This window comes from Pelodiscus sinensis, chromosome 11 (assembly GCF_049634645.1).
Source record: "Pelodiscus sinensis isolate JC-2024 chromosome 11, ASM4963464v1, whole genome shotgun sequence".
In the NCBI taxonomy this organism is placed as follows: domain Eukaryota; kingdom Metazoa; phylum Chordata; order Testudines; family Trionychidae; genus Pelodiscus; species Pelodiscus sinensis.
This window is the reverse complement of record NC_134721.1, coordinates 40840293-40860844: the sequence shown is the minus strand read 5'-3', so window position 1 is coordinate 40860844 and position 20552 is coordinate 40840293. Positions and strand designations below refer to the sequence as shown.

The following is a 20552-nucleotide window of genomic DNA, read 5'->3' as shown; positions in this document are numbered from 1 at the left end:
AAAGCCAGCGGGATCAGTTCCAGCTGCCTTCAAAAGAAGAGGGTAAAAACAAAGCCCCAAAGGAACAGAAGGAAAATAATTCTGGCCTTTTGTGCGGGTTCCAAGTAATCCACAAATAAACCCTCTGGTGTTTGCGGCCCTGCCAGTCTTCAAAATCTTACTTCCCACTGAAGAGTAACTTCCCCTGTGATGGAGGAGACTTGGATTTCCCCATCATCTCACGAGACAAAGTTATTTTCTGTTTGGCGCCTTAGTGTTGCTCAGGTGAACTCTGGTCATACGTGGCCAGCTGAGAATTGCTCCAGCAACGAGAGAGTTCTCAGCTGATCTAAAAAGTCATTTGCCCCCAATGTCCACACAGTCTGTCATAGGGCTCATAGACTCATAGACTCATAGACTTTAAGGTCAGAAGGGACCATTATGATCATCTAGTCTGACCCCCTGCACAGTGCAGGCCACAGAATCTCACCCACCCCTCCTAGAATAATCCTCTCACCTATATCTCAGATATTGAAGCCTTCAAATACTTTGAAGGCCCCAAGATGCAGAGAATCCTCCAGCTGTGATCTGTGACCCATGCTACAGAGGAAGGAGAAAAACCTCCAGAGCCTCTGCCAATCTACCCTGGAGGAAAATTCCTTCCCAACCCCAAATATGGCGATCAGCTAAACCCTGAGCATGTGGGCAAGACTCACCAGCCAGACACCCAGAAAGTTCTCTATAGTAACTCCTATCATCCCTCCATTGACCTATTTCCCACTGATAATGAATGGTCAATTAGTTACCAAGATCATGTTCTCATCAAACCATCCCCTTATCATAGAATCATAGAACTGGAAGAGACACGAGAAGGTCATCAAGCCCAGCCCCCTGCTCTAGGCAGGACCAATCCCAAATAAATCAAGCCGGCCCGGGCTTTGTCAAGCCGAGACTTAAACACCTCTAGGGATGCAGACTTCACTACTTCCCTAGGGAACCCATTCCAGTGCTTCACTACCCTACTAGTGAAATAGTTTTTCCTAATATCCAACCTGGACCTCTCCCACCACAACTTGAGACCATTGCTCCTTGTTTTGCCATCTATCATTACTGAGAACAGCCTCTCTCCAGCCTCTTTGGAACCTCCCTTCAGGAAGTTGAAGGCTGCTATCAAATCCCCCCTCCCTCTTCTCTTCAGCAGACTAAACAGACCCAAGTCCCTCAGCCTCTATTCATAAGTCATATGCTCCAGACCCCTAATCATTTTGGTTGCCCTCCGCTGGACCCTCTCCAATGTGTCCGCATCCATTTTGTAGTGGGGGGCCCAGAACTGGACACAATACTCCAGATGTGGCCTCACCAAAGCTGAATAAAGGGGAATAATGACATCTCTGGATCTGCTGGCAATGCTCGTCTTAATGCAACCTAATATGCCATTAGCCTTCTTGGCTACAAGGGTGCACTGTTGACTCATATCCAGCTTCTCATCCACTGTAACCCCCAGGTCCTTTTCTGCAGAACTACAACTTAGCTGGTTGGTCCCCAGCCTGTAACAATGCTTGAGATTTTTCCGTCCCAAGTGCAGGACTCTACACTTGTCCTTGTTGAACCTCATCAGATTTCTTGTGGCCCAATCCTCCAATTTGTCTAAGTCACTCTGGACCCTATCTCTGCCCTTAAGCATATCTACCTCTCCCCCCAGCTTAGTGTCATCTGCAAACTTGCTGAGGGTGCAATCCATCCCCTCATCCAGGTCATTAATAAAGATATTGAACAAAATCAGCCCTAGAACCGAACCTTGGGGCACTCCGCTAGAAACTGACCGCCATCCTGACATCGAACCGTTGATCACTACCTGCTGGGCCCGGCCTTCTAGCCATCTTTCTATCCATCTTACCGTCCATGTATCCAATTCACATTCCCTTAACTTGCTGGCAAGAATATTGTGGGAGACCGTATCAAAAGCCTTGCTAATCATCCACTGACTTTCCCACGTCCACCGAGCCAGTTACCTCATCATAGAAGCTAATTAGATTGGTCAGGCACGACTTGCCCTTTGTGAATCCATGCTGACTATTCCTAATCACTATGTCAGAGAAAGAAAGGACCTGGGTGGAGCTCTGCTGTGCCAGCCTCCAATGGTAGATAGTCCAAGAGAACAGGCATCAGTTTAGAGCAACCTCAAGACTGCTCTAACACATACCACCGCCAACAGACTGGCCTACGGCTCCAGAGTGTTGGTCTCAGAAGGAACCTCAGATGCAGGATTGAATCTAGCCCTATTTGTCTCCCAGGAGGCATCATTAGAGAGCAATCCCTGAACGTTTCTTAATGCACCAGTCCCAAGGCCAAGTACATCACCCTCTTTGCAGTGTTCCCTGGTACCTAGTAGCCCAAGAAGCAGAGGGCCGAATTTCAGACCCACATCTTTTTTTAAAAGTATCCAACAATGCAGCACGTCGCACGTTTCACATGAAAGATGGTTTTATAAAAGTTTGTGAAGTTTTCCAATGCATGAGTTCATTTTATCATCAGAAATAAAGAATAAACATTTAAACATGTTTTATAAAATGTATTTTTTTAAATTAGGCCATTTACTACACCCTTTTGATATATTTGTGACATTGCATTAAACATTTTCAGCTTCAAAGTTATTAAAAAAAACCTAATTGCTTTCCTCCTCATCCCATGGAAACTAATTATTTCCTCTAAAGAAGCTATCAATTTAATGGGCCAAATTCAGCCCTGCTGCAAGCAGTTGAAACTCTATCAAACTTTCTCTACAAGACACAGTAAGTCTCCCTCCCAGACTGATTACACAAACAGATACTTAACATTCCCAGGGAAGAATATGGTGAGACAAATCTGTAAATCCTCTCATTCCTGCTTACATTTCAACAGACCAAAGGAGAGTGGCTAGTAGACCCTCTCCCTTCTCACACCACCATGTATGTGCACATTGACTGGCTAACAGTTCCAACATAAATGCATGGCATCACATGGCTGAATACTGAAAAGTCATTCATCACTTACATTTGGTTGAAAAGTTAGGAAACCAGCTAGAACATTCTCTCAGTAACAAACAGACTAAATACCTTGTGCTCAGTATTTTCTGTTAATACTGTAAGTGAGGAAAACACCAGCACTGCGACAAAGACTCGCCCTTCCATTTTGGAAACACCAGATCTCAAAATGAAAACCTATTTACTAGATTCAGTTAATGAATAATCAGTATGTGGGTTATGTAGAAATTCTGGGAAGACTGCAAACCTAATATTTACACAATACACACTGTAAATAGCTTTCCTAAAACATTTGTTTGGAAGTGTTATAATCCTAATATTTCTTTTACGGGACCCATACATTTAGGGTCCACATTTAACAGGTTCCAATGTATTTGCTGCTCACACTTAGCTCAAACTGTCTATTACTATCATAGAACTTACAGACATACATGGAATCAAAAGGCAACTGCACCTTTTTGTGTGCTTTGGTATCTGAAATGACATATGGACATCGTCAAATAACACTTTGCATTTCTATAGCACTCTTCCCTTTGGCTAAGCCTCTTTCGAAAGAGAGCGTCTAGACTGCAAGCGGAACTTTCGAAAAAGCAAGCCGCTTTTTCGAAAGAGAGCACCCAGGCAGTCTGGATGCTCTCTTTCGAAAAACCCCTGTTTGCATTCAAGAACGCCTTTTTTCGAAAGAGCACTTTCGAAAAAAGGCAGTCTTCCTCGTGAAATTAGGTTTACCGCCGTCGAAAGAAAAGCCACGTTCTTTCGATTTAATTTCGAAAGAACGCAGCTGCAGTCTAGATGCAGGTGAAGTTTTTTCGAAAAAAGGCTACTTTTTTCGAAAAAACCCCAGAGTCTGGACACAGCCTTAGAGGGTCTCAGAAATAAGGAAACACAAACCACTAGATCCAATCAGAATACTTTATAGTCTTTTGAAGTACTTAAGACATGACAGATACTAAGGTATCTGTTTTGTTCATGTTGCAATCTATATTATTTAGGCCAAATTTGCACACAGATACAGGATACACCTGGAATTCTGTTATGGCTTCATTTGAAGTGCAAAGGGTATTAGAGTAGAATTTTTCCGTGCACCCACATTTCAGTCTTGCATAATAATGGAATTGAAAATGGAAATGCAGAAAAAGATCAAACCTCCCAGTGCACTTGTAATTTGAGGGTCTTTTGGGAAGCAGAGTCATGCATTGAAGGCTTTTCTGTTACTGTAGCATGTAAAGGTCTGGGCCAAAGCCTGTTGAAGTTAATGACAATCTTTCTGTTCCTTTCAAGGAGTTTAGCATGAAATATAAAACAATTAATAATAGCATTGAGCATGCATTGAATGACAATACTTCTTATGTCTTCCTTTTGTCACTAGTTTTTGTGTTTGGTTATTGTTTTTTTTCTCTCTTTCCTTCTTCTCATCCAATATATGGGTTTGTCTCCACATAGAAATTGATCAAAATAACTCTCTGTATGCACACACTATTCTGGAATAAAAGTCACTTTATTTCAACTTCATTAGTGCACTCCCATTCTTCTAAAATACACTGACTCTTATTCTGGAATAATGTTCGCACACTGGGTCTACACTGTGAGATTATTTCAAATTTACCGAGTTCGACTTCTGGACACCCGATACAAATTCGAAGTTCGGTGTCCTCACTATGGGGAAGAACTGAATGTAGTCCGAGGCAGGTTCCATAAATGTGGACATGCTATTTCGGACTTAGAGCCCCACAAAGCACCCTGGGAAGCTGCAGGAGGCCAATTAGTTTGAATTAGTGACACCAGAGTGTCCACACTAACGTTATTTCAGACCCACAAGTTCGGGAATAGTGTTAAAAAGCAGAAGTATAGAGTTTGAATTCCACGGCCCCTTATTCTGGAATAACAGGCTTGGTAGTGTGGATACATCACTTATAAATTCAACCTTGGGGGGCTAATTTCGGACTAAGGTGCTAGTGTAGACCAGGACTTTAAGAGATAGTTATGGCAGAATAGCTTATTCTGCAATAGCTTTTCCAGTCAATTTCCCTATACAAGCAAGCTCTAAATGTGGGTTAGGGATGGGGGCAAAATGCCATGACAGGGTACTGAGACATGCCATTTGCTAATCAAACTATAAAAACCGCAGAGATCAGCTTCATTTAAAAATGAGTAAAAGCAACTTTCTTTCTCTGTATTGTTTTCTTACAGCTGACTTTCTTAGCTATTAAGAAGCATTTTATTTAAAGTATGAGACTGCACATGTAAGTTTGGTGCTTAGTTTGTAAGTGGTATGCTAAATAGGTCGGAAACAATATAGTCGGTGTGAGCTCCATCAATCAATCCTGTTCCATTGTTATGAATAAACCAGCAGGGGGTGATTGCTCCATGGCTGGGATCTTTTCTGTAATCTTTCTCACTGACCCTGAAACAAAGATAAAAAGCATGAATTAACTGAATAATGCCACTTTGTGATATGATGCATTTCTAGTGGTGTCCCCCAAGGGTCAGTCCTGGGACCAATCCTTTTCAACTTATTCATAAATGATCTGGAGAAAGGGGTAAGCAGTGAGGTAGTAAAGTTTGCAGATGATACCAAACTGTTTAGGATAGGCAAGACAGAAGCAGACTGTGAGGGACTCCAAGAAGATCTCACCAAACTGAGTGATTGGGCAACAAAATGGCAAATGAAATTTAATGTGGATAAGTGTAAAGTAATGCACATCGGGAAAAATAACCCCAACTATACGTACAATATGATGGGGGCTAATTTGGCTACGACAAATCAGGAAAGAGATCTTGGAGTTATCGTGGACAGTTCTCTGAAAACTTCCACACAGAGTGCAGCGGCGGTCAAAAAGGCAAATAGGATGCTAGGAATTATTAAGAAAGGGATAGAAAATAAGACCCAGAATATCTTACTACCCCTGTATAAAACTATGGTACGCCCACATCTTGAATACTGTGTACAGATGTGGTCTCCTCACCTCAAAAAAGATATTTTGGCCTTGGAAAGGGTTCAGAAAAGGGCAACTAAAATGATTAGGGGTTTGGAACGGGTCCCATATGAGGAGAGGTTAAAGCGACTGGGACTTTTCAGTTTAGAAAAAAGGAGACTGAGGGGGGATATGATAGAGGTATATAAAATCATGAGTGGTGTGGAGAGGGCCGATAAAGAAAAGTTATTTATTAGTTCTCTAAATAGAAGACCTAGAGGACACCAAATGAAATTAATGGGTAGCAGGTTTAAAACGAATAAAAGAAAGTTCTTCTTCACACAGCGTGTAGTCAACCTGTGGAACTCCTTGCCAGAGGAGGCTGTGAAGGCTAGGACTATAATAGAGTTTAAAGAGAAGCTAGATAATTTCTTGGAGGTTAGGTCCATAAAAGGCTATTAGCCAGAGGATAAAATGGTGTCCTTGGCCTCTGTTTGTCAGAGGCTGGAGAGGGATGGCAGGAGACAAGTCGCTTGATCATTGTCTTCGGTCCACCCTCTCTGGGGCACCTGGTGCTGGCCACTGTCGGTAGACAGGCTACTGGGCTAGATGGACCTTTGGTCTGACCCAGTACGGCCGTTCTTATGTTCTTATGTTCTTAGCCCTTTAGCTAACAGCTAGACAATTTTCCTATCGTTGTTCCTGCAAATTACAAGATCTTTTCTGGGCAAGGGAAGTATTTTCTAAACGTTTGGTTTACCTCGTTACTGACAGTCTATTGTTTTTGACAATCATTGTGGCATGTGGTTTCTCAGAGTCTGATCCAGGGTGGATGTCAAAAACTTCAAAATCAATGTGCTGGAAAAACTGTCCTGAAAATAAATGGAGAAAACACAGTATCAAAATCTGCTGTTAAATCAACTGATTGCTGTAAGCTACATTTGATACATACAAGGAGATATAACTAGCACTAAGGGAATACAATTACAATTCTTAGAAAACTTCCTAATGGGGAGACCTATTAGTCGATGGCATTCTTTTTCAAGAGTAGTAGAATCTCTTATCTTGAAACATTTAAAACTAGCCTGGACACAGCACATGAAAATGCACTTGCAGGGAAAACTTCTGTACTTACCTGAGAAGAATGCACTAAATATGATCTATTAGGTCATCTCCATTTGTAATTTCTATAATTTTAAGACATGGGTTATGCACTATTTCTAACTTACAAAACATATTTTCACATTCTCAGTTTTTTTCATAATGCAGCTTTTATTGACGTTCTAGCCCTATATCCCAATTTTGCTCTTAATATACAAACTAAGACAACATGCAACAAAAGAGCTAATACATAACTGAAACTTTTAAATATTCTGAGCACCTTAGCTCTGAGAATATGGACATATGATTATTTCTCCTTAAATGAATCTGGCAGTCTGGAAAATGTCAGTCTTTTAAATTAAGATAGTATTCCTCCTTTCTAATGGATGTGAATTCTTACCTAATAGTCCGTGGGTGTGTTCAGACACCTTGTGAGTATCCAGTGTGTACAATCCTAGGAAGTCGTGATGTATAGGATGTTTCTTCCACACCTGATGCAAAACAACAATAAAAGTTGCACCACCTCCAAATGAAAGCACTAGATTCTTTTTCCTGTTTATCTTCATAGTCCAACTGCATCAGAAGACAGGAAAAGATAGAATTTGTGAAGAGACCTCCTAGCTGTTCAGTTTTGGTTTTCAGCATTTAATATTATGGACAATACGTTAACAGACCAGGGAATCTATGGAAAATCCATCTGGCAGAGCAGGATGTGCCTTTGTAACAAAACTTCCTGTGGATCCATGTCAAATAGCATATGTGAAAGAGAGATACTTAATATGTGGGAGCAAAAACTCAAGAGTGAAGAGACAAAGGCTCCGGTCCGTGCAGCTCTGTGCACACTCCTGGGCTCACCTGGAGCATCACTGAAATCAGTGAGGTTCCATGCAGGTCTGTTTGCAGGTAGCTGCAGGATTGGACTGTTCATATTTGAGATCCTAATTCAGGAAAGCATCCGTTTGGGGCAGCACTTAAACATATGTTAAGCTAAGGGATTTCTTGAATCAGGGCCCAGCACGGGGCAGGCAAAATGCAGCTGTGGGCCAGATCCAGCTTGCCAAACATTTAGACCTCCCTCCCCTCAAGGTGCAGGCTGTGCACAGGCACGCACACTGGCCCCAGTAGCCGGGATCTTTGAGCAGTGTATGTAGACACACCTGAGGATCCCACTGAGCCACTGGCTGGGATCTGCCTATCGTAAGCATCTCGTGGGCCAAGTCTGAATTTGGTACACCCCCATCCTGCTCCCCAACTCCCTGCCCAGGTCACAACTACCTCCTGCACCCAACCCCTCTGCACCCTTGCCCCAGGCACAACTTCCTCTTGCACTCAAACTCCCTCCCTGACCCTGAACTCCCATTCCCTACCTAGGGCTCCCTCCTGTACCCAAACTCAGTCCCAAACTCTCTGCCCCCCTCCACTGATATCATAGAAAAGTGTGGCCCCTGTCCACTTAGCAAATTCCTGGAAAATTATTGCCCACCCCTGGCCTAGCAGGACCAGTGGCTGAGCCTTTTGTTTCTAAACACTTTTTTTTTACTGTATGAATACATCTTCAAGAGAACTAAAATGTTGGAAATTTAGTTATATAAATACATTTTTAAAATATTGCCCACTTGCTCAACGCCCAGTCTCTGCAATAAAAGGGCTTTGCTATGAGCTTGTAAAAATATTTGCCAATAACCCCCAAGCGCCAAGTATTTGCTTGAGACTGTTGCCTCTTGTTACAATGAGGCCAAATCCCAAAATAAAGGGGTATTGTCATCTAAGAGCTTAACCAGTCAAGGTAAAAATAAACCACTTTGAAAATGGATTCAGAAAAATTAGCTATTCAGGTATTTGTGCAGTTGTAGTTGTTCTGTAAGCTTGCCATGACTCCCTCTTTCTCATCCCCATAGTGCCAATAGCTCGCATTTTGTCTCAGAGTGGTCACCATGTTAGTCTGTAACTTTAAAAACAGAGTAGTTCTGTGGCACCTTAGAGACGAACAAATATATATGAGGATACATGGGCAAAACCCACTTTCTCAGGCGAGATGATCTTGAGTCACATTTTTGGGTACCTTTGAGCAACGTTCTGTCATTTCCTCCTGTTAAGCCTCACTGATAACAGTATCAAAACAAGCAATTGAGTGCATGGGAATGAGCTGGCTTCCAAGTACTTGCTAATCCGATTATAATTAGGCTGATGGCAGTGGCATTGAGATACTAACATTTTCGTAAGTTTGAACATTCGTGAACAAGTGTAGGTTTGTGTGTTATACTTTACCCTGCTTGTCGTAGGGAGACTGTTTCAAGCCAGGTGAAAGCGATTGTCTTTCTGCCATTCTGGAGGGTGATTGTTTCAGTCGTTATTTCCATTTTTAAAGCCAGCTGTGTATTTACAATCCCAAGTGCTCCAATATATGTTTTCTGGGTCTGTGCATTGTGGCTGACTTTCTTTTTTCCAGTAAGCTGTCCATTAATGGTGATGCCTGTTATGAGGGAACAAAATGTGTGATTACTTTATGGATGGGTAGTGCAGAGGAAATGCTGAGGCATGACGTGAAGAAGGAAAGTGCTGGGCAGCTAAACCATTTTATAGATTAATTTCCAATCCTTTCACTGGCTACCAATTTACTACCCTGCCAGTCTCTCCTTCCATCTCTTGCCTACATTTCTTTTCATTTGGCTTCTCCAGCACACGGAGCTCTAAACCACTGACATAACAGTTGCATTGGGGAGCATTAGCGAAGTGAGGTTCAGGTGGTGTGTCACTTAAAAAGATGGACAAGCAGAGTGCCTCCACCTGGTTTGATGGGCAGGAGACTTAATTGGATTCAGAAGGCAGCAAACACTTTTGGAATGAAAAGGGGGTATACGTGGGAGTAGGCACTTTCTTCTCAAGGACACCCTTGTACCCTTTGACCACCCACAGGGACAAGGGATTGTTCCGCACGATCATCAGCATAAACCTTGCCTAGGATTTCTAAACCCACGCTCCCTCCCAGAACACCAGATGTTCAGCTGCATGAGTGTGTTCTCTCCGGATGCCATCCCCACTCAGCGCAGACAGCTGGCACAGCCAGCTTCGAGCAAACCACCACTGATCACAAGACCATTAAGGTGCGAAGGCACCCGGACAGGTTAATTGCTGACAAAGCTGGGTCTGAGCTCTATGTGTCAACGTCAGTGTTACACTAACACGTGGATGCCTGTGACAATGCATGCAGATCAGTCAGAGGTGGGACTATGTACTGCCCCCTCGGTTGGCCAGAGACGCCCACACTCCCTCTGGGTATATCTAGACTACATGACTCTGTCGTCAGAGGCATGTAGATTAGGCTACCAGACATAGGTAATAATCGCCGCTTCATTTAAATTTACATGGCATACCTGGGTGGTCGACAAATACCTTTGATGTCGACAACCGCGCGTCCAGACTATCGCGCAGAGCCGACAAACAGCTGATCAGCTGTTTGTCGGCTCAGCGCGGCAGCCATGTAAATTTAAATGAAGCGGCGATTATTTAAATCGCCGCTTCATTTTCCTATGTCTGGTAGCCTAATCTACATGCCTCTGGTGACAGAGGCATGTAGTCTAGACATACCCTCTGAGATGCATCATATCAGCAAAGCTTTGTGCACGTTAGCACTGGCCTCAGGCTGGTGTGGTGTAGTGGTCAATTGCGGAAGAACTTTGTAGGTACTAGTTTAGGGGGTGGTGAGGCTTTCATTCTTCCCCACCCCTTTTCCCTTTTCCCAATATCTGACGAGCCAGAAGCAAGTCTTTGGGAACATACGCCACTTAAGATAAGCATTGTTGCCAGTATAGCAAGAACAAGTATAAGATAAGGGTAAAGGGCAAGAATGCATAAACAATTCTGTTTACCCTAACATACCGATCACGTAAACAAGGCCAAAGAACAAGTAGATCCAGATCAGAACCAGATCGATAACTAACAGCTAAGCCCTACATCAGCACATAATGAGTAATCCCTGGAAATTTCCAAACTGCAAAACAAGGCAGGGAAAACTGTATTTAAGGCTGCCTCAGAGCCTAACAAATCGAACCTCACCGATGGGCCTTGGTTACCGGCGCCTTGGAAGCTGAGACAACCTCCCACTTTGTCCGCAGCCTACCCGGGGTTCCAGGCTTGCAGGGAGGGACGCAAGATATGCTGCTTCTTCGTTATATTGTTCTTCCATTTATGGGGCACAGCTGTTAGCTGTCAAGAAATAAGCTACTTGTGTTTGACAGATACCTATGTGGCGTATTTTGTACTTTGGGAACCCAGTGTCAGACCTTAGACTTACTCTGGCCGGCTATATGTGAGGGGGCAAGAGAGGGCACTAGCCTTGGATGGGGGACAGCAGCCACAATGGGGAGGGACTGGGCTCCAATGGACACAGAAGGGACAGGGCTGGGCCTTGTCTCTCCAAGCCAGCCATTCACCCACCACTCATGGGCCCTCTTCCTACTACAGCAGGAAGGAATTTTTCCTATTCAGGCTACATGGCTGAGGCCTGGAAAGCTTTTTTCACCTTCCTCACAGCAATGTGGAGATGGGTTGAAGAGGAAAAGGATGTAACTGAATTTTAGAATTGTTGAGGAATGTTCTCAGGGCCCAATGCAGATACAAGGCCGGCCTCCGGAATGCTGGGATTCTGCTGGTAGATCTCAGGGAAAGGGGAGACCTGAGGTGTTCATAGACCAAAGTCGCCTTCTCGGTCCTCTTTGCTGCAGGTAGCATGAGAGGTTTGACAGAGCAAGCTGAGCCTCGGGCAGGTAGTGGAGGGTCTTTTTTGTGATAGGAGCCCTGTAAATCCTCACTGGACCCACTTAAATGGCTACTATGGGGCTGTTTGGCAGATAACCTAACACCAGGGTTACCTGCCACAGAGCTGTTAATAAAGGGAGCACCGCTGCTTAAATCCATCCCTGTATTATCCTTATTCACTTGCCTCTCCTATCAAACACATTTTATCTGGACGTAGATAAGAACTGGTGGTATCACCTGCTACCTGTTTTTTCTCAGTTCAAAATCAAAATTATTTCTTGTCCTTTCCCTCCTGGACTTGTTGCTATTTTATCTTAGATAAATATTTACTCACCTGTATCAGGGTCATTTACTAGGTTTAACACCACACCTGGATCTAAATTGATATTGAAGCAAAGATGGTCTTTTTTCTCTGGCACTTCTATAAGGAAATGCGGATCTCCATCAACTGCAAACACATTACAATGTCTCAGATTAAAGGACTTCTGAAAACAGCCTCTCAATGATAAAGAAACAGTAAGTTATGGCTGAGATAATTAGTAATTAGATTCTTCATTTATTGGGAGTGTCTTGGAAGGCACCGGAGACATTTTTTTTCAGAAAGTCGAGAGGCTGTTCTAGATTTGCTTTGACAAATAGGGAGAAACTGATTGAGAATTTGAAAGTGGAAGGTTTCGTGAGTGAAAATGATGATGAAATGATAGAGGTCATTATTCTAAGAAATGGTAGGAAGGACAAGCGCGCAATAAAGACAGTGGATTTCAAGGTGGTAGACTTTGGCATACTCAGGGAGTTGGTAAGTAAGATATCATGGGAAACAATTCTAAGGGGAAAACAGAGTTTCAAAGAGACAGTATTAAGGGCATAAAAGTAAACTAACCTACTGCATAGAAAAGATAGGAAATATGGCAAGAGACCTCCCAGGCTTCATCAGGAGATCTTGAATGATTTAAAAATTTTAAAAAAAGAGTCCTACAAAAACTAGGTCAAAGTACAAAGGAGAAATATAAACAAACACAAGCATGTAGAGACAAAATGAGACCCCCACCCCTACTACATCCCCACTTCTGCACATCCCCCTCCAACCCAGACTCCTCACCCGCAGACTGCTCCTGCATCCTCCCTCCTGCCCAGACTCTGGACCCACACTCTGCTCCTTCACCCTCCCATCTGCCCAGATGCTGCACCCCCACTCCCAGCCTCCTCCTGCATCCTACCTCTTGCCCATACCCTGCACTCTTACCCCCAGCTTATGCCCAGCAGCCCCCTCCAGTACACTGAACCCCTCATTTATGGACCCATCTCAGAGTGTAGGGGGACCCCATGAAATCTACTAGCTCCTGGCCCACAAAAGAGTTAATCAGCCAGGAGGGGGAAGCTTTGAGCATTGGCGCACCCTTCCCCCCCGGGTTGGATGCAAGGGGAACCCTAACACCCTGAGTTTCATGAGTGAGGTGTCTCCTTTTGTTTCTGTTTATCAGTAGGGGACCATGTCTGCGAGGTTGGTCCCCCCCCCACCCCATTCTCACTTGTGTGTGGCCCTGACTGATTTTTCTGCGGGCCAGTTGCCTCTGACCCAAAAGAGGCTCCCCACCCTGCTGTAGAGGCAGCTCAGTCTTACCGATATGCAAACGACACAGCTGCATAGGGCGCCATGTAACTTGGGGCACCAAACTGCACCGGATTTCATGGTGCCCTAGCAGCGGCACACTGCATATCACTTCCAGTGGCCAGCCCTGTCCCCTGGCAACAGCAAGCGGCATGAGCCTACAGACCAGAGGACTCTGGAGTAGCAGGAGGTCACAGCATTAGAGAGAGAAGGGAGGAAGGGGCATCATGTTATTGGATTTTGAAGTGAGCAGACAAACCACTGTTGCACCCGCGGGTGTTTGCTCCAAATTCTGTACAAAGGAGGCCATGTGAGCTTACGCTCTGCTGATTCCATGTTATGACGCTCAGGTACTTGCATGTTGTTTGTATGTGGAGTTATGAATATGGGCTCTGTTTTTGTAGGTTGAATGTTCTCTGTCTGGGAGGGAGCAGCCTATTGTGAGGAATTGTCCACTCCATGGACAGTGGCTCTCCGAGTGGCCAATACACGCCTGAGGAGGGCGTCTGGAAGCCTGCAGACCAGCCTGTGCCTCGTGGCTGCTGGCACGTGAAACACAGACAGGTCACTTGAACATGTGACCAGCTCCAGTTTGGGAGACACCAGGAACATAAAAGTGCCGTGAGGCTGTCTCCATCTTGTCTTCAATCCTGCTCCTGATTTCCAGATGCTTCCTTGCTAGGGACAGAGAGCCGGGAAGGATTTGCTGACCCGTTCTGATTCAGGGTGTACACCAGAGGCTTTTAAGCTGGCAATTTGTAACATCTCTGCTCAGAGCCTGCATCAAGCACTTGGTGACTGACGTATGTAACGACCTTACTCTCCACCTTTTCTTTCTTTTATTAAGGAACCTTTAGATTTTAGAATCTAAAGGATTGACCCAGCGTGCTCTTGTGGGTAAGATCTAAAGTGTAAATTGGCCTGGGACTGTGGCTGGTTCTTTGGGACTGGGAGGGTCTGTCTGGAGTTGGTGAGATCACGTTTTATACTCTCTCACCTGTGTGTAAGGTCTGGGTCAGACTGTGGCACAGGGAAAGCTGGGGTGTCTGAGGGGTTTTGCTTGTGAGGCTTCCTGCTGGCCAGATTGGAAACTGAAGCGCTCGGTGTGACTGGTGTGTGGCCTATTTGGGAAAGGTCTCCAGTCGAGGGCTGTAAACAGCCCGGGTTTTGAGCAATTTGCCCTGAGCTGACACCCTCAGTGGTGCCCAGACCTGGCCCGGTCCATCACAAGGGGAAAGTCATGCTTCTGTCTGGCTGGTGGTGCGGCCACTCACGGCTCCTCCTGAGGCCTCTGTCCCGCAGGCACACACTGCTTGCTGCTGCCCATGCCTTCTGCCTGCTCCCCTGAGGCTGCAGGTGAGCCTCTCTGCCCTGTAGTGCTCCGGTATCCCATAGCTCCTGCCACCACAGCCCCCCCTGCAGAGAGATTTGCCCCCCACTCCCATGGAAGGGTGCAGGTGCTGGGCTCTGTAGGGCATCAGCAGTTCAAGGGACCGATGATCCCTCTAACCCTTTCCAACCTTGGGCGGGTTGAATTTTCCTATGGGCAACACCAATATTGAGGTCGTGTGTGGATGTGCACTGCCAGTACAAACAAAAAACCTAGATATAAATATTTTAAACATCACAGGTTTGTTCTCGCCAAAGGGAGAACTCTGTATGGTTTATAGATATGTTTTAAAAAAAGACACTTACCAGAGTGTGCCCTTAAATGAACTCTGTATCTAGACAGAAAAGAAGTATCTGACAGGTTAAAGAGAGAGAGAGAGAGAGAGAGAGAGAGAGATTGACATGTTAGATGAATCAAAATGATTTTAGAACTAACATCTATTGAAGTTTTAAATAGTTTCCCCTACAACTCCTTACAAGCTTCAAACATGCTTTTGGAAATGGGGTTGGATACCATTTTATCTTGTTTACATTACCACTTAAACCATTTTCAATACTGTTTCAAAGAGGATCTGTTGATGAAAAGTATTTTCTCACAACAGTTCAAGTTGCTAGGGAAAAAAGAAAGCTATTCACTGTTACAACCTTAGATACTGTAGCTACATTCAAGATACAGGGTGGAAAACAGGATGAAAAATTTCCTGGATATTTCATTTCTTTAATTTTCTCAGTTGGCGCTGATCAGAATTAATAAGAGAGTACATTTTTTCCTCTCTCAAAGAATCTTCAGTATCCATTATTTCACATGATTCTCACTCTCTGACACAAAGGTGTTTTGGGGGAATCTTTCACAGGTGACCTTCCAAAGGAAGAATAAAAGATAAGAGTTGGGTGCGCAGTATCATATGTAAAAGTCAGTGTCATGGTATAAAATTTCAATTGCATAATCACACAGCTACATGGATAAACTAATTTGTAACCTCCTACTTCAGGGGTGGGGAACCTCAGGCCCCACCCCCGGCTTGCCTGGATCTGGCCTCCAAGGCTCAGCCTCCCCCCCCCCCAGAATTGGGGAGCCCGCTGTGGTGCTTCAGCTCTCCCACTACCCCATTACAGGGCTGGAGCACACAAAATCTACTAGGCCAGACCCCCTAGGCTCTGATCTGTGAGGGGAATGTGGGGAGCGTCTTTCTCCTTCTCACTTGGGGGCCTCCCAGAGGGGTGTATGGCCCCTGACTGATTGTGTGTGGCTCCTGATTGGGTCAGTGGCCCCCGAATCAAAAAAGGTTCCTCACCCCGTTCTACTTCATAAAGCATCGGACTTAAAAGATTAATATAATCTTAATATAATCTGCAAGTGGTTCCTGTCAAATGATGCTTAGTACTTTTCATAAATATTGGACACATTTCGTATCACATGTCAGCAGCGCTCCTGGGCCCCTGGGCAAGGTGTGGGGATTGTGCTCCCGGAAGGGACGGAGCTGAGGATGGAAGGGGTGGGGCTGATGGCAGCCAGCCCTCCGTGCTGCCTGGAGCGCAGTGTGGGCCCCCCCCCCCGACCATAGCACTGCCATGCGGTGCTTCAGCAGTGATTTCAAGGGCCCTGTGGTCTGGCTGCAGCTGCTGCTACTTTGCCAGTGGGAGCCGCTGGAGTCCTGGGCGTCTTTGACTCACCAGGCCCCAGGGCAATTTTCCCCTTTGCCCCCCTCTGTGAGCAGGGCTGTCGCACATAGAGCCCTGCCAATTTCAGAGCTGCAAAAAACAAGTCCTGGGTCATGAAATAAGCCTTTCCCCATGAAATCCAATCACCTCCGTGCTCCTGGGAGCAATCCAGCTGGGAGCTCCTAATGGCTAGTCCAGGCTAGGGAGGGAAAGGACTTGCCCTTCACCTGCACAGCTGCTTGGGTGGGGAGTCCAGATCCACCCCCAAAGGCAGCATAAGAGTGAGTGATAATCTCGCGGATTTATCCTCCTGCAGCTCCAGACGGGGCTCGAGGTGGTCGGGCTCAGGTCCTCCACCCTCACAGATTCTGCTCGGGCTTGGTTTGCAGGTCACTTAGCTCCTTCAAATTGCTCCGGGGCCCTAGGCACACGCCTTTGGGCCTGCGTGTTCATCTGCCACTGGCCAGGACTAGCAACTAGGAGCCCCGGCAGGGGGCCTGTCCCAGGTGACAGCAGACTCTGCTTCATCTCTGCGGCTGCAGAGCCCAGCTCTGAAGGCAGCAGAGAAGTGGGGGTAGCAATCCCACAACCCCCTGCCAAGGCTTCGTAAACCTCCTTTTGATCCTGGAGCCCGTGGTTACAACACCCTGAAGTTTCAGATGCAAACATTTGAAGTTATGAAACTGATCAATTAAAAAACCCTCTGGCCATAAAATCCGGCACAAAGTACATATTGGATTCTCACAGATATGGTTCCAAGAAAAGGTAAATTTTGAGTCTGTAAACCCTGAAAAAGTGATTTTAACAAAACTGAATAAGCTTCCTAATAACATTTTAGAAATTGAGACATGAAAAACTGATTTAAAATATTTCTTTACTATTTCTTTAAATAAAAAAAATCCACAGTTCTGGAAAGATATACCTCATAGATCCCATTAAAAGGAAACTCTTCTGTTAGTGTCTCTCATACCGTACACAATATGCGTTTTATTATAGAAATGCATATAGCTACACAGGAAAAACACGCATGCATAAATAGTAAGATTCTCTTACCTTCTGCTTTGCCTGTGAATGAACAAGAAATAAGAAAGAAGTGATGAGCAGAATTTATTCTAAGCCATCAGCAAGTCATAACAGTAACAGAGGGAAAAAATCTCAGATTTGGCAGAAACTAGAATCTTATAAAAATATAAGTATTTAGGGATGATTTTAACTACATGTGCAAACATTTTAAATTATACCAAACAAAGGAATCAGCTTAGAAGTAAAACAAAATGTTAGAGGCAAACACATTCCTTTTGTTTACTGTTTAAAAAAAATTCCTTTTGTGGTTTACACATGGATTTCTTTTGTGTGTTAAAAATCTCAAGGTTAAAAAAAACAGGGTGAAAAATTTAAAACTGGGATGTTTCCTATATAGTTTTCATAGAAAAACTCCACTCTTAAAATAGGTCATAAAATTCCTATTTTACCTCAAATCATTTTTTAAAAGTGTGAAAATATTCCCTCCCACTCTTTTTTGTAATATTTCTCAATCAGAGAAAATTGAGTAACTGTAAGAAAATTAGAGAATCATTGGTAAATATTGGAAATATTACTTTTTCTCTAAAGTTTACAATTTCAACATTGTAGTATTTAGTGTAGTTGCAGCCAGGTTGATCCCAGGATTAGATAAACAAGGTGAGTGAAGTAATATCTTTTACTGGACTCACGTTGGTAAGTGAGTCAAGCATTTGAGGTTGCAAAGAGCTCTTCTTCTTTACCTGAAGCTAGAAAGTTTGTCTCTCTCACCAACATAAGTGGGTCCATTAAAAGCTATTACCCTATCTCAATTTCAACAATGACAGTTTTCCAGCTGCCAAAAATTGGGAACCTGAAAGCATAAGAAGGCAGAATTTTCTCCATTTGCTCAATATCCCCCATTGTGTTTTAAAAAAGCGGGTGGGGAGGGGGGACTAGAAAAAGTTGGCAATGGTCAAACTGTGGACGAGTGAAGTTTTTCAGCTCTACTCTACCAGTTTTTTGTAGCTGGCAAATAGTAATAAAGTTTGGGAAAATGAGGAGTAACCCACAGTTTCAGAACTAAAAATGCTGGGAAGGTTTCCAATTTTTTTTATTGCAAAAGGTTGTATAAAATAAAAAACAGTAATACAAAAATTAAAATTTTCCTGCAAAATTAGCTTTTGAAAACACCTCCAGTTTCCAATAAAAATGTTTTGACCAGCTCTAATTTAACATAATTTTGAATCCGTTGCTTGGAATGTCTGTATTTAACATTACACCACATTTCTAAGCATATCAAACATACATAGGGTATGTCTACACTACCCTCCTATTTCGAAATAGGAGAGTAATGTAGGCATACCACAATTGCAAATGAAGCCCGGGATATGAATTTCCCGGGCTTCATTTGCATAAGCGGGGCGCTGCCATTTTTAAATCCCCGCTCGTTCGAACCCCATGCCGCGCGGCTACACGCGGCACGAACTAGGTAGTTCGAACTAGGCTTCCTAGTTCGAACTACCGTTACTCCTCGTGGAATGAGGAGTAACGGTAGTTCGAACTAGGAAGCCTAGTTCGAACTACCTAGTTCGTGCCACGTGCAGCCGCGCGGCACGGGGTTCGAACGAGCGGGGATTTAAAAATGGCGGCGCCCCGCTTATGCAAATGAAGCCCGGGAAATTCAAATCCCGGGCTTCATTTGCAAGTGCGGTATGCCTACATTACCCCGCTAGTTCGAACTAGCGGGGTAGTGTAGACATACCCATAGAGAAAAAAGCAGCTAGAGCACAGTGGAGGATAAAGGTGATCTTTGAGAGCCAGTTGGTACATTCTCTGTTATGTCTAAGAGCTATACAATTTAACCAAAACTGTAGGAAAGATTATGCTAATTATTCACATTATTTGGGAAAGAACGAGTTTTAGGTTATGGAAGATTCTCAAAACCACCTCATGATTTGGGACTCTAAGTCCCATTAAAAGCCAGGGAAACTTGGGTTCATAAGTCATTCAGGTACTTTAGAAAAATTTATACACTATGCCACTGATGCTAAAAATGACCAACAACATGTAACACAAATTTTGTTTGTCTGTATATTAATTGAAAACTTATGAATAATTAGCATATGTGCAGAAATAAGTCTGTGTTTGAATGATTAGTGAATGTAAAATAAGATTAAATACATCAGATAATTTATTCACAATTAATTATCCCACCAGCTCTACACAAATGATCTCAGATTAGATTATGAAGCAAACTATGAAAATGTCTCTACCTTCTGCTGGTTTATCAGCGATTGCTTCCTTATCTTCATTATCCTCTGGTTTTGTTACCACCATGGACGTGAGTGGCGTCACAAATTTATATTTCAGAGAGAGCTTTAGGGCTTCTGCTGTAAGATTCTCTCGTTTTTCTTCTTCAGCTGAAATGCTGAATGCAGGAAGAGAAGCAGAACAGCAACTTGCACCTATTTAAAAACTTTCTACAAAGTCAAGACATTAAACACTGCATTATATTTTTCGGCATAATAGCAGCAGTCTCCTCTGAAATCAGCCACAACCACTGAATTCAGATTTTTTTTTTATTCCTTGGTTATGTCCTAATAATTTAAATCATATTCTTAGAAATACTACATGTGTGCAAACAACAATTCTTGAAGAGATACAACATGTAAAGTACTTTTCAATTATTATTGATGTCACTCCAGACTGTTCTCATAAAGAAAAGATGACTTTGGTTGTTCGATATGTTAAAATTGTAGGAAGTTCAAAGGTTTCAGTTGAACAATGATTCATTTTGTTTGGTAATTTCAGGAAAAAACTGGAAAAGAAATTACTGCTCACGTATTACAAATTCATAGAATCATAGCACCATAGAGCTGGAAGATACCTCAGAAGGTCATCAAGTCCAGCCCCCTGCTCTAGGCAGGACCAATCCCACTAAATCAACCCAGCCAGGGCTTTGTCAAGCCGAGACTTAAACACCTCTAGGGATGGAGACTCCACTACTTCCCTAGGGAACCCATTCCAGTGCTTCACTACCCTCCTAGGGAAATAATTTTTCCTAATATCCAACCTGGACCTTTCCCACCGCAACTTGAGACCATTGCTCCTTGT

At 43.8% G+C, this 20552-nt stretch overlaps 2 protein-coding genes across 13 annotated transcripts in view; both read right to left on the bottom strand.

Moving 5' to 3' along the window:
• The window catches only part of LOC102453268 (inter-alpha-trypsin inhibitor heavy chain H4), a 55071-nt gene extending 51770 nt beyond the window's left edge, over positions 1-3301 (bottom strand). For all 11 annotated transcript variants that reach the window (XM_006127582.4, XM_025186975.2, XM_006127583.4 and 8 more), the window contains exon 1: positions 3075-3301. In XM_006127582.4, coding sequence (XP_006127644.1) covers positions 3075-3149 — 75 coding nt within the window. In that variant the 5' untranslated portion in view covers positions 3150-3301. The remainder of the gene's footprint in view (positions 1-3074) is intronic.
• A 187-nt stretch (positions 3302-3488) lies between these two features.
• Positions 3489-20552, bottom strand: part of LOC102453009 (inter-alpha-trypsin inhibitor heavy chain H3-like) — a 52765-nt gene continuing 35701 nt past the window's right edge. Inside the window, exons 15-22 of one of the 2 annotated variants that reach the window (XM_014575728.3) lie at positions 19712-19866; positions 17490-17501; positions 15081-15128; positions 12111-12224; positions 9287-9491; positions 7419-7591; positions 6678-6789; positions 3489-5406 (exon numbers count right to left, since the gene is read on the bottom strand). In XM_014575728.3, coding sequence (XP_014431214.2) covers positions 5259-5406; positions 6678-6789; positions 7419-7591; positions 9287-9491; positions 12111-12224; positions 15081-15128; positions 17490-17501; positions 19712-19866 — 967 coding nt within the window. In that variant the 3' untranslated portion in view covers positions 3489-5258. The remainder of the gene's footprint in view (positions 5407-6677; positions 6790-7418; positions 7592-9286; positions 9492-12110; positions 12225-15080; positions 15129-17489; positions 17502-19711; positions 19867-20552) is intronic. The other variant, XM_075939379.1, reaches the window with a different exon arrangement.